The following is a 13,151-nucleotide window of genomic DNA, read 5'->3' as shown; positions in this document are numbered from 1 at the left end:
ATGTGGAGTCAACACCCTGTTAACATACAAAATATGAACAACGCTAAAATGAACATAAGAAGAGTGAGACAAGAAGTGTTCAATCGATTCAAAAGTAAAGTTCTGCCTACCAATGTTACCAAAAAATCCTTAGAAGTTTTAGTCTTATGTTTAGTCAGAAAATGAATCAAATTAATTGAAATAGCTCAGTCTTCCAAAATAGTTCCACTGCAAAATATGGTAATATGCTTTCTCCTTTTAATCAATCTATGAATGCTAAAATGAGAGATATTAAGTTAATGATCCTACAACAGAAAATGAACTAAACTTGTTTAATAGGAAAAAAGAAACCTAGACTTAATGTAAAACATGTACAGTTATGTAAAAATTATAAAAAGGGGCTTGTTCCTCTCCTGACGGTAGTCTGTCAGATTTCTTGAGCAACAAAATATTCTAAGTGACTGGAAAAAGTTACAGGTCATTCTCATTTTCAAGAGGGCTCATTGGAGAGATGTACATAACTACAGATCAATAAATCATTCTTAATGGGATTAAATTATCAAATGTGAAAGTAGTTTTGGGTGTATTTCAATGGTAATTACTGTTCATGACATGTACAAATGACGTAGCCAATGATGTTGGAAGCTCTGTGCATCTGTCTGATGATGATGCTGTATATAACAAAGCAGCAATGCCCGAAAACTTATGCACTGACACTTGGTGCCGCAACTGGCTGTTGACTCCCAGCACAAAAACTGTGGTGTTACATACCCCTCCAAAAGAGTGATGTGCATCCCTATGTCTTCTTATCAACAAATGATACTCATACATTAAAATGTCATGCCAAGGGATGTCACGCATTTTCAGGATGGGAAGGTGATCGCAGTGACTTTGTGAGATGAAGTATCTACTGGGCATGAATATATGGTCTTTCAAAAATACTTTTACAAACTTTGGGAATGGGAATATTACACCAAAGCATGAAAAACAGTCTGGTAAACAAGGGCTCAAAACTGCATATCTTAAGAGCTATGAGCAGTTGTCCATCTTTGATACCATGAAACACATCTCTTCTACTGAATAAGTGATTATAACTCTTGTTGTTGTGGTCTTCAGTCCTGAGACTGGTTTGATGCAGCTCTCCATGCTACTCTATCCTGTGCAAGCTTCTTCATCTCCCAGTACCTACTGCAACCTACATCCTTCTGAATCTGCTTAGTTTATTCATCTCTTGGTCTCCCTCTACAATTTTTACTCTCCACACTGCCCTGCAATACTAAATTGGTGATCCCTTGATGCCTCAGAACATGTCCTACCGACCGATCCCTTCTTCTAGTCAAGCTGTGCCACAAACTTCTCTTCTCCGCAATCCTATTCAATACCTCCTCATTAGTTATGTTATCTACCCATCTAATCTTCAGCATTCTTCTGTAGCACCACATTTCGAAAGCTTCTATTTTCTTCTTGTCCAAAGTATTTATTGTCCACGTTTCACTTCCATACATGGCTACACGCCATACAAATACTTTCAGAAACGACTTCCCGACACTTAAATCTATACTCGATGTTAACAAATTTCTCTTCTTCAGAAACGCCCTCCTTGCCATTGCCAGTCTACATTTTATATCCTCTCTACTTCGACCATCATCAGTTATTTTGCTCCCCAAATAGCAAAACTCCTTTACTACTTTAAGTGTCTCATTTCCTAATCTAATTCCCTCAGCATCACCCGACTTAATTCGACTACATTCCATTAACCTTGTTTCGCTTTTGTTGATGTTCATCTTATATCCTCCCTTCAAGACACTGTACACTCTGTTCAACTGCTCTTTCAAGTCCTTTGCTGTCTCTGACACAATTACAATGTCATCGGCAAACCTCAAAGTTTTTATTTCTTCTCCATGGATTTTGATTCCTACTCCGAATTTTTCTTTTGTTTCCTTCACTGCTTGCTCAATATACAGACTGAATAACATCGAGGAGAGGCTACAACCCTGTCTGACTCCCTTCCCAACCACTGCTTCCCTTTGATGTCCCTCGACTCTTATAACTGCCATCTGGTTTCTGTACAAATTGTAAATAGCCTTTCGCTCCCTGATTTTACCCCTGCCACCTTCAGAATTTGAAAGAGAGTATTCCAGTCAACATTGTCAAAAGCTTTCTCTAAGTCTACAAATGCTAGAAACGTAGGTTTGCCTTTCGTTAATCTAGCTTCTAAGGTAAGTCGTAGGGTCGGTATTGCCTCACGTGTTCCAAGATACACATTTTAGAGGCCATGTTTACTAGACATTTATTTCTTGTTACAGTGTATGAACTTGCCCCCAAAGCTTGTAAAAGTATTTTTGTAGCAACCTTTGTAAGTTCTGAGGATGATCAACCTACTTTGACAAGGTGCGGAAGCCCTAAGAAGATGTATAATTATTAAAATGAGAATCTTACATTCAGATTGATTCATACTATACTGAGACTGTGTTGGACATTGATAAAGTTCGATGATGTATGTTCAAAGTATTCATGATTGTTGTCAATATACAGTTCACATCAATGAAGTGAGTCAGTATGTTATTTAACAGTAATTAGAAAGGCAGTGTTGTTTTTTTCCAAACAGCAGTTATGAGGGAGTCCATCATAGCCTTCCAAGAGCGCACGGTTGAAAATGTATCTATTAAAATAGGACACTACAGAACATAATGTATTGTACATAAACAGGCAGAAAAACCCAACATTGTTCAATCATATGATTTGTGAGTAATCACAGGAAACAGCAGCAAACATAAAAAATCTAGGAACATGTGGTCAGAATGACAAAGTGAAAGAACCAAATGAAACTAGATGTAGGAAAAGTAGATGCAACATTTAGATTTATTAGAAGAATCCTAAGGAAACAGAACCAACCCTGTGGATGGTTGGACTGCTGACACCAAAGTTTTTGGATAGTCTGCATAACCAGTTATGCTGTCCTCTGATGCAGTATATATAGGGATCGTGTCCACCCCTTCAGCATAATATCTTTGCAGATATATGATGTTTATTGATAATGCACTCTCACACAAAGCGCTGATATTAATTATACACATCAATCATTAGTTACCAAACGGGAAAGCGCTGGTAGATAGACACAATAAAAAACGCAAACACACACACACAAATATCAAGCTTTCGCAACCCACGGTTGCTTCATCGGGAAAGGGGGAAGGAGAGGGAAAGACGAAAGGATGTGGGTTTTAAGGGCGGGGGTAAGGAGTCATTCCAATCCCGGGAGCGGAAAGACTTACCTTAGGGGGAAAATGGGACAGGTATACACTCGCACACACACACATATCCATCCGCACATATACAGACACAAGCAGACATATGTAAAGGCAAAGAGTTTGGGCAAAGGTGTCAGTCGAGGCGGAAGTACAGAGGCAGTCTTTGCCTTTACATATGTCTGCTTGTGTCTGTATATGTGCGGATGGATGTGTGTGTGTGTGTGTGTACCTGTCCCTTTTTCCCCCTAAGGTAAGTCTTTCCGCTCCCTGGATTGGAATGACTCCTTACCCTCTCCCTTAAAACCCACATCCTTTCGTCTTTCCCTCTCCTTCCCTCTTTCCTGATGAAGTTACCGTCAGTTGCGAAAGCTTGATATTTGTGTGTTTGTTTGTGTGTTTTTTTTTGTGTCTACCTACCATCACTTTCCCATTTGGTAAGTCACAGCATCATCTTTTTTTAATATATTTTTCCCATGTGGAATGCTTCTTTCTATTATATTCAATCATTAGTTATATCTACAACACTAGCTTTGCTGGAACAATTAGACATAATTAAAATGAAAAAACAAAAGTAAAAACTCAACCAAAATTTTATAACGATGTGGCCATCTTTATGGAATTGTAACATGGGGAATCACCAAAAAACAGATAATGGGCACGTAGAGGTAGCAAAAGAAAAAAGGGTAGTTTAATTAGTGGGTAAGACTGTGGAATGGGATATGAAATAATTTACTCATAAAAGAGCTTAAAGGTTTCAATATCAGTACAAAAATAAAAGCTAGTAGAAGAAAGTGTATGGATGAATGGATTTTTGGGAGACATTAGAACAAAAGATATGAGAGGACCTGGTACAGGTCATGAGGTACAAATACCTTGAAAATGATAGGTTGGTGAATAAACCAAAGGCAGAAGTCATTTACTTGAATACAGTATTTTGAAGCAGTATAATTAATGTAAAATAGTAAATGGATTACTTAAATAATTCACCAATCAGTGAGTCACATGCATTATGTATTTAGTTTGAATAAATATTTCAACTATAAATATTAAACAACAAAAGTGAATAATGTTAATTTGACTGTAAAAGCACATAAAAAATTTTCAAAAAATAACTCTCCATTAATATTCTAGTGTTGTAATCACCTTTAGAGGTAAGGTCAGCTGCCGAGGACTCAGCACGCTCAGCTCTTTGCAGTACACACTGTAGTTCTGCTTCGGACAACTTCAACCGTTCTTCCAGCAACTCTAGTTGTGCAGCTGCATCATTCTGATCCAAGCGATCCTAATCAACATAAACAGCCATAATCACAAATCTATACATATTCAAGAGAGCCATGTGCAAAACACACACACAGACAGACAGACAGAGAGAGAGAGAGAGAGAGAGAGAGAGAGAGAGAGATGTGTGATAAAAGAAGTTCTCCAAATCCAAAAGACTGAAATGTTATTGGATATATAATCACAAAAAACACCTGATTCCTAGACCACTCTATGTTATATTTTATAAGTGCTTAGAATGTGGCATTTCCCTGAGTCAATAACAATTTCTAAGGCCACACCAGTTTTTAATACACCTCTCACAAAAATATTGACTTCTTTCTATTGTCCTAATCTTCTATGAAATACACACATCAAAAAAAGTTTTGCATGACCCCAGTTCCCAGAACTCCTGAAGATAGACATTGACTGTGGATATTGTATCACAGACACAGTCCCTTTGACTATTCAGAGATGTCACTAAAACTGCCCAAACCAAGCATGAGCAGTGCTTATTAGACGGCGCATGAAGGTGTACAGCTTGAGTTAGTGTGAACATTTACTAGTTTTTTGCAAGTAATCCTGATACAGATGAAACACTGTTGTTCACATCACTAAGGAATTATTTGTCATAGTTTGACTGTTTTCTGATCCTGAATGAAGCAGGATATGATTTATCAGTACACAGCAAGTCAGTGGCAACAAATGACCAGTAAACTGTAAATGTATTATTCCACTCCACATGGGATGAAAAATGGTGAAACTTCTAAGCAGTCTCTCAGAAAATGGCAGGCTGAAATGTTCTGAGCAGTAGAAGAAAATGGACATGTGTGTCGATTCAAGTGGGTCCTACTTTGTGGGTGACCATATCTGGTAAGGACACAAATTTCCAGCATCAGTATTTTATTTCATGACATGGCATAAAATTATGTCTATAGTAAACTGTTCAACTATTTACAGATTTTGATGAGACATGGGTATCTAACAATATGATGCCTTTTTTTGGTCAAGCAATGAATGACAGTACATTTGTTTTCCTTTTGAACTTGGTTTTATGTACTGACTTCCTTCAGGAGAACACAATCAAGTAAAAATGTTTAAATTGCTATTATGAATCAACTTCATCTATGAAAATAAAAAAAGCCACTAAGCATAGCAAAACATACCTGCAATTCTTTTAGTTCTGCTGCATGTGATCGTTGCTCATCCTCAATTTGACTCTTTAACTTGTTAACTTCTTCCAATAGTTGCACAATGCGCTCTTCACCCATTACATCAACCATTAACAGCGCACTTTGATGAGCCAGAACATTTCGCTCCTTCTGGGCCTGGAATTGAAAACATTTTCATTGTGTTTAATGCATCAAGACAGCTTGTAAGCTCATAAACAAATTCCTCCAACACAGAGGATTTTAATCCATGAGTAATATTTGCTTACTAAAAATTAAATCACATACTGTAAATTTGTAGCTCAGTTGGTGACAAATTCGATTAATAATCCAGCCTTTGGAGGTTTGATTATGTTTGATAATCAAGTGATATGATAAACAGAAGGATGACAAAACAAGACTAAAAGATTAATGAGGATAGGAAAAGCATTAATGAAAAATAGACAACAGGGACAAATAGGAGGAGGAGAACAGCCTTTTAGCCGGGTAAAGAAAAGTAAGGGTGTTTGTAGACTGAAACTGCAACCACTGAAATAGTGATGAAAGGTAACAAGAAGTACATAAGATGCCAAAATTACGTTAACAGAACAGGAAACAACACACGAAATTGGGTGAAATATTGAATTTTTGCTGTATGTCTGGAAATATTTTGTGGTAAAGTCCTAGGAATTTGAAAAGTACATAGATCAACTGAATTGCCAACATGCCAACACTTATCATGTTCCTAAACTAAGAATATTTGTAATGATACTGATTGACCATGCTAATGGCAAGCTGTCAGACAATGATAAACAGATAAGGCATTATCAGCAGCATCATAAGTAAATACGGAGCATTTGCACTATTCCTTGAAAGGAGGCCCTAGTGTCTGAAGGATGTACAGTTTTATAACAGTGGTTAGAAAGCAAAAGACAAAGGAACTAGAGTCACAAAATCAGTTTTATTACTCAACTTGCACTAGAGTATTGCTGTGGCTGTCAGATCATGACAGCCAACTGTGCGTAAAATGCCTGCCAGATTGCAATATTTCCACACTAATCTTTCACAACATGCCTCCGCCAAGAAGGAGACAGGACATTTTGTAGTAGTTGATGCCATACCTTTACTTGACCTAATTCTTTTGTCTCATACTTCCCATTGGCAAGTGAGCAGACGTACCTTATCCTTGCTAGGTACCTGCTCCTCTGCAGGCCATGCAAACATGGCGCAGCAAACAAAATTTGGACATCAGTAATGGAAACACAAAGCGATCCTCTCATACTCAAAAGCTATATGCAATAATATGTCTCAAAAATAACACCAATCCACAATGGTATCTCATTTCCATTTCTGTGGATTCTACAAATAACATCGTTTTTCATTTTAATTTAGTTATTTGCATGTTCCATAGATTGTAACTGCGATCTCTCACTATGATGTGGAATGAGTCAGTGATTCAATGAAACATGTTCCTGCATTAGTTGATTCATACTAGTAGCACAGAACAAACAACTTTGGTTTTAAATTAATGTTAATGTTGCCAGAAAGACTGCAAAAATCTCGCCACTTTCTGAAAAGGTCTTACATGCAATCTTTCATTGCACAAAAAAATGACTTATAACATTTAAAGTACAGATTTCAAAAAGACAACATTGTAATGTAAAGGAAGAAAATCAATCAATCATTTTATAATGTAAATGAATATATAAAAAAATCTACTCACCAAGCAGCAGCAGGTGAACACACAAACAAAAGGATTTAACTTTTATAAGCTTTCGGAGCCAACGGCTTTTTCTGGCGCAAGAGTTGAAGGGGAAGGAAGAGCGGTGAAGGAAAAGGACTAAAGAGGTTTAGGTAAAAGGATACAGTTCAGAAAAGTCACCCAGAACCTTGGGTCAGGGGAGACTTACCGGACAGGATGAGAAGGAAAGACAATTTAGGTATTGATAAACATAACCTTGCAGCTTTATCTTGTATAAATACATTATACTTACAGTACTGGCTTGCTGACGTGCTTGTTCTGCCTCCTCCTTCACACGCTCAGCTTCTTGCCTCAGTACCTCTGCTTCTCTTTGGGCAAGGCTTTCTGCCCACTCCCGCAGACGCTTTGTTTCCGCAAGATCAGCTTCCAGTTGACGCCTCTTTTCAGACTCCACTTCAAGTTGCGATGACAGCTCCGCTGCTGCCTCTTGTGCCTCAAATTCTTGCAGACGGGCAATCTTAAGCTGTGCCTGCAGGTCAGCAACTTGCCCTGTCAGCTCTGTATAAACAAAGCAATCAGAAAAATTATGTTATGGTTAAAATAATGAGAAATATTTTTAAACATATGTGCGTTATCCTATTTTCTGAAATGTTATTTGTCATTTTAAAAAAGAAATCTTGATTATTAACAGTATACACAAGCGGATTTCTGCACAGGCCAGAACCACGGGCCAGTACTGTGGATATCTCTGATAAATCTGGCCCATCAATCTGAGGTCTGCTGTTTCCCACTAACACTCAGTTCCTCTCCATCAGATCTAGCTCTCTGATCTGCACACAGGTTGGGTCTCTTCATGTGTGGGTACAAATCGGTGGGTTTTCGTGATTATCAATGGACCTAGGACTGCTGTGCATGCACAACAGGCCAGAGTCCACAGCTGATGGATTTTATGAGTTGCCACTGTGTCTCACTGCAAGTAGATTATACAGTGTGATGTTTTAAAGGCATTTTATTTGTTGTGGTACTTTTCACACTTTGAAAGCAGTTTATAACTTCAAGAGAAAGTATGGAGATTGATAGAAAGAAAATTGTGGCAGTCGCTAGCTGTTTGAGCCTTTATAAAGTATAGTATTTACAATAATGACATTGTACAAGAAACACTTTATCAGTGCTAACTACAGTGTTGCTTTGAACAACTCAAACCCTTGCCCCCTTTTATGCATCTTTCAACAGACCTACACCTTTCTGAGATTATTCGAGGAATTACTGAAAGTATTTTAAATCTACCTTCACAACTACAAGAAAATGTGTATTTCTGTTACTACATGTGTTTCATTTCTTTGAAACAAAGCATCATCAGTGGTCTGTGATGAAACATTTTCATAATTGGGCTTGCTTTCTGCACCTAGAAACAGTTCTTTGCAAAAAATGTTGAAGTTACTTACAATATATTATGCCCAATTTTTATTCAAACCAGGAAACAGTGTCTGCTTGCATGTTTTTGATGTATTCCCTCATTTGGCAATGTTGTTAATTTTTCTAACACTTTTGTCCACAGTTGGAATACTATCTAGAAATGTTTCAATCATCTTTTTGTATACCATATTTTTTACATTTTTGTTTGTGTAATATTTGTGTATCTCTTTTCACAAACAAGGTATTTCACGATACATTTGTATAAGTTTCTCAATGTGGTCATTTTTACTATACCTGTAGCAACTAAAACTTGATGTAACCTGTAAACCACACATTCATCTGTGGCGAATTTCAGGTATCACATTTCTCTAGTCACCCTCACAAAATTTGCTTCATTTGTCAGAACAAACCAGAATTTACACACTGTCAACTCACTAACATCCTAATGAAGTTGCAACTGCACCAATCCTGAAACAGTAGCTTATTAAATGATGAACGGAGGGCAAATTATGCCAAAAGCTTATTAAAAGGCACATGCCCAGTATAAATAGAGATACCCATGAAAGCGAAAGGCCAAAGTCACAGTAGTAAGCTGATCAGCAATAAGATGACAAGGAAAGTAAAAAAAGACAATGAATGGAGTAACATTTACAATGAACCAAATCACAGAATAATAATCACAGTATTTCTAGGTAAACATATGTAAAACTGAAAAATAATTATCTTCATAAAAAGGTAAAATGAGTACTAACTAATCATGAAGGAAACTGTTCTAATTTTATGTTTAATACTTCATTCTGGATTACAATTCTGATGTCCAGACCATAGGCTGAAGAATCCCACAGTTCTAATGCATCTACATTCACAAGAAGTATGGTAATCAAGTCTTAATTATCACCTAAGAAAAATAAAGATAAAAAATTAATTTTTTGTTTGTCTGCAGGTATGTGTGTGCAGTCCTTGTACAAGTTGAAATTCTCATGCCACTGTACCGTAATATGCTGCTAATGGAGCCAAAAAAATGTTTGCAGCCCATTGATAAAATGGAGATGAGGATTTCAATTTGTACAACAATTGCATGCATGCACCTGCAGACAAACAAACAATTAATTATATTACTTTATTTTTTGGAGTAATAATTACATCTTTACGACCAATGCTCATACAAACATACTCCACAAATCATAGTGAAGTGCATAGCAGAGTGTACTTAGCATTATATCACATGTTAGGGTTTCTTCCAGTTCCATTAGCATATAGAGTATTGGAAGAGTGACTGTTAAAATGCCTACAGTGCATCCTGGAATTAGTCTACTCTTGTCTTTACAGTCTGTATTGGAGCAATACGTATAGGGCTCAAATATATTTGTCGATTCTTCACTTAAAACTGGTTCTTGAAACTACATAGATTTTTACAAGCTAATTGGAATCTTTTCTTTCTGAGTGACAGACAACTGAAGTTTTTCAGTATTTCTGTGAAACTTGCATGTGAGTCAAACAAACCCATAACCATTTGTGCTTTCCTTCTTTGTATATCTTCTGTATCTCCTGTTGGTCCTGTTTGGTATGGGTCCAACAAACTTGAGCAATATTTTGCGGTGGGAGGACGGACTGCATTTTCTCAGTATCCTGATAGTGAACCAAAGTCTGCCATCTGATTTACCTACAGCTGAGCATAAGTGATCATTCCATTTCAAGTTTCCACAAACTGTTACATACAATTGTATGAGTTGACTGATGCCAGCTGTGATATATTGATACTGTAGTCATAGAGTACTACCTTTCTATGCTTCATGAAGTGCTCAGTTTCACTTTTCTGTACATTTAAAACAAGCGCACAAGTGCTGACATAGCCTGGAAGTGTCTAATATAGTGTTTCACCTTCTTCTGAAACAATACACCTCAACTGGTCTTCAGTTAAATAGTGGCCATAGAGTATTCGAAAATTTAATAGATCATGTAGTGATAAGTACTGTCTTGTTGTAAGTCTGTTCTAAGATGTTTCTGACTGAAGATAAAATGGCACAATAGTCATCTCAACAACAGTCAAATGCATTGGCCGTCACTAACATTGCTTAGTGATTTACATAAGTGTTTCCAGTTGCCCACTACCACATTTCTGGATGTGTACTTTGGTTCAACTTTTGAAAGCTTCTGCAAAGCCCTGTGTGATTAAGAGGTTTAGCATTCTCGTAATTTTACTTTTTACATGAGTCTTGTCAACTGATCAGATTTGCTGAAACCCCCAATTGGACTCTAACCAAGGGGAAAAAACCAAGAAAGCACCCTTTGTTATGATACAGTTCCCACACAAAAAGGGAAGGCAGTGCTGTATTGGTACAATGTTTAGGTTTTTGTCGTCAGACTCATGACAACTACTTCATAATTTTTTTCACATGGTAACTGAATCATCATAACAGTACACAGAGCTGACCATATGGCTTATCATGATGAATCTCTGAGTGTAATACAGTTACTTTAAAGAAAATTACTTCTACATCTATATTTGTACCTTAAAAAACTTGGCATTGTTTGAAACATGCCTTATGGTTATTTGCCCACAATCATATTTTGGTTATTATACACCCTTATTACTTTTACGGATGGTGCACTATATAGATGATCCCAAACAAATGGAAGTAAAAGGTCTGTGTTGGATCGTTTTCCAGAAATTTTGTACAGTGAGGTTCAAGTACCACTAGAGCCACTAGATTCCTCTTCAGGATAGAATAGACCTCAAAAATTTTTTTGTCATTTTGTAAAGTTTCATCTGATAACATATGTTTAGCAACAGAAGACATCCATCTTGGTCTCTTGTATTTGTCAGTTGTAGCAGCACCTGATGAACCTTACAAATGAGTCGTTCTCTTTTTGCATAATTACTCATAATTCTTCAAACTATTATTGTTTTTCTGTTATAACTCAGTTCAACAGATGAGTTGTGTTCACTAGTATAAATTTTGTGAAAATTACAACCAACATTTAAGTTTTTAACGTACAATTAGCAAGACGTGCAAATCATACATGTCTTCTTTTATGCTTGTTGCCCCATGCCCTACACACACACACACACACACACACACACACACACACACACACACACACAAATATTATGTTTCCCTTACATTAACTTCCTAGCTCTTGGTTCATTCAATGGCTGGCAAAACCACCAGTTTCAAATATGCTACAGTAGTTTCAAATTAATTACAATAATGTATTTGTAAGTAGTCCTCCCTCCCCCCACGAAAAATGACAAAACTCTACCATCTGGTGAGCAAGATGTACAAGACAGGTGAAATACCCTCAGACTTCAAGAAGAAAATAATAATTCCAATCCCAAAGAAAGCAGGTGTTGACAGATGTGAAAATTACCGAACTATCAGTTTAATAAGTCACGGCTGCAAAATACTAACGCGAATTCTTTACAGACGAATGGAAAAACTGGTAGAAGCTAACCTAGGGGAAGATCAGTTTGGATTCCGTAGAAATGTTGGAACACATGAGGCAATACTGAGATTAAGGAAAGGCAAACCTACGTTTCTAGCATTTGTAGACTTAGAGAAAGCTTTCGACACTGTTGACTGGAATACTCTTTCAAATTCTAAAGGTGGCAGGGGTAAAATACAGGGAGCGAAAGGCTATTTACAATTTGTACAGAAACCAGATGGCAGTTATAAGAGTCGAAGGGCATGAAAGGGAAGCAGTGGTTGGGAAGGGAGTCAGACAGGGTTGTAGCCTGTCCCCGATGTTATTCAATCTGTATATTGAGCAAGCAGTAAAGGAAACAAAAGAAAAATTTGGAGTAGGTATTAAAATCCAGGGAGAAGAAATAAAAACTTTGAGGTTCGCCGATGACATTGTAAATCTGTCAGCGACAGCAAAGGACTTGGAAGAGTTGTTGAATGGAATGGACAGTGTCTTGAAAGGAGGATATAAGATGAACATCAACAAAAGCAAAATGAGGATAATGGAATGTAATCGAATTAAGTCGGGTGATGCTGAGGGAATTAGATTAGGAAATGAGACACTTAAAGTAGTAAAGGAGTTTTGCTATTTGGGGAGCAAAATAACTGATGATGGTTGAAGTAGAGAGGATATAAAATCTAGACTGGCAATGGCAAGGAAAGCGTTTCTGAAGAAGAGACATTTGTTAACATCGAGTATAGATTTAAATGTCAGGAAGTCGTTTCTGAAAGTATTTGTATGGAGTGTAGCCATGTATGGAAGTGAAACATGGACGATAACTAGTTTGGACAAGAAGAGAATAGAAGCTTTCGAAATGTGGTGCTACAAAAGAATGCTGAAGATTAGATGGGTAGATCACATAACTAATGAGGAAGTATTGAATAGAATTGGGAAGAAGAGGAGTTTGTGGCACAACTTGACAAGAAGAAGGGA

The 13,151-nt window shown here is 37.1% G+C and overlaps 1 protein-coding gene across 1 annotated transcript in view; it reads right to left on the bottom strand.

Moving 5' to 3' along the window:
* The window catches only part of LOC124788364 (shootin-1-like), a 291,408-nt gene that overhangs the window by 22,444 nt on the left and 255,813 nt on the right, over positions 1-13,151 (bottom strand). Inside the window, exons 7-9 of the mRNA XM_047255628.1 lie at positions 7,630-7,895; positions 5,654-5,815; positions 4,374-4,512 (exon numbers count right to left, since the gene is read on the bottom strand). Coding sequence (XP_047111584.1) covers positions 4,374-4,512; positions 5,654-5,815; positions 7,630-7,895 — 567 coding nt within the window. The remainder of the gene's footprint in view (positions 1-4,373; positions 4,513-5,653; positions 5,816-7,629; positions 7,896-13,151) is intronic.

This window comes from Schistocerca piceifrons, chromosome 3 (genome assembly GCF_021461385.2).
Source record: "Schistocerca piceifrons isolate TAMUIC-IGC-003096 chromosome 3, iqSchPice1.1, whole genome shotgun sequence".
Classification (NCBI taxonomy): Eukaryota; Metazoa; Arthropoda; class Insecta; order Orthoptera; family Acrididae; genus Schistocerca; species Schistocerca piceifrons.
This window is presented reverse-complemented; position numbering and strand designations above follow the sequence as displayed.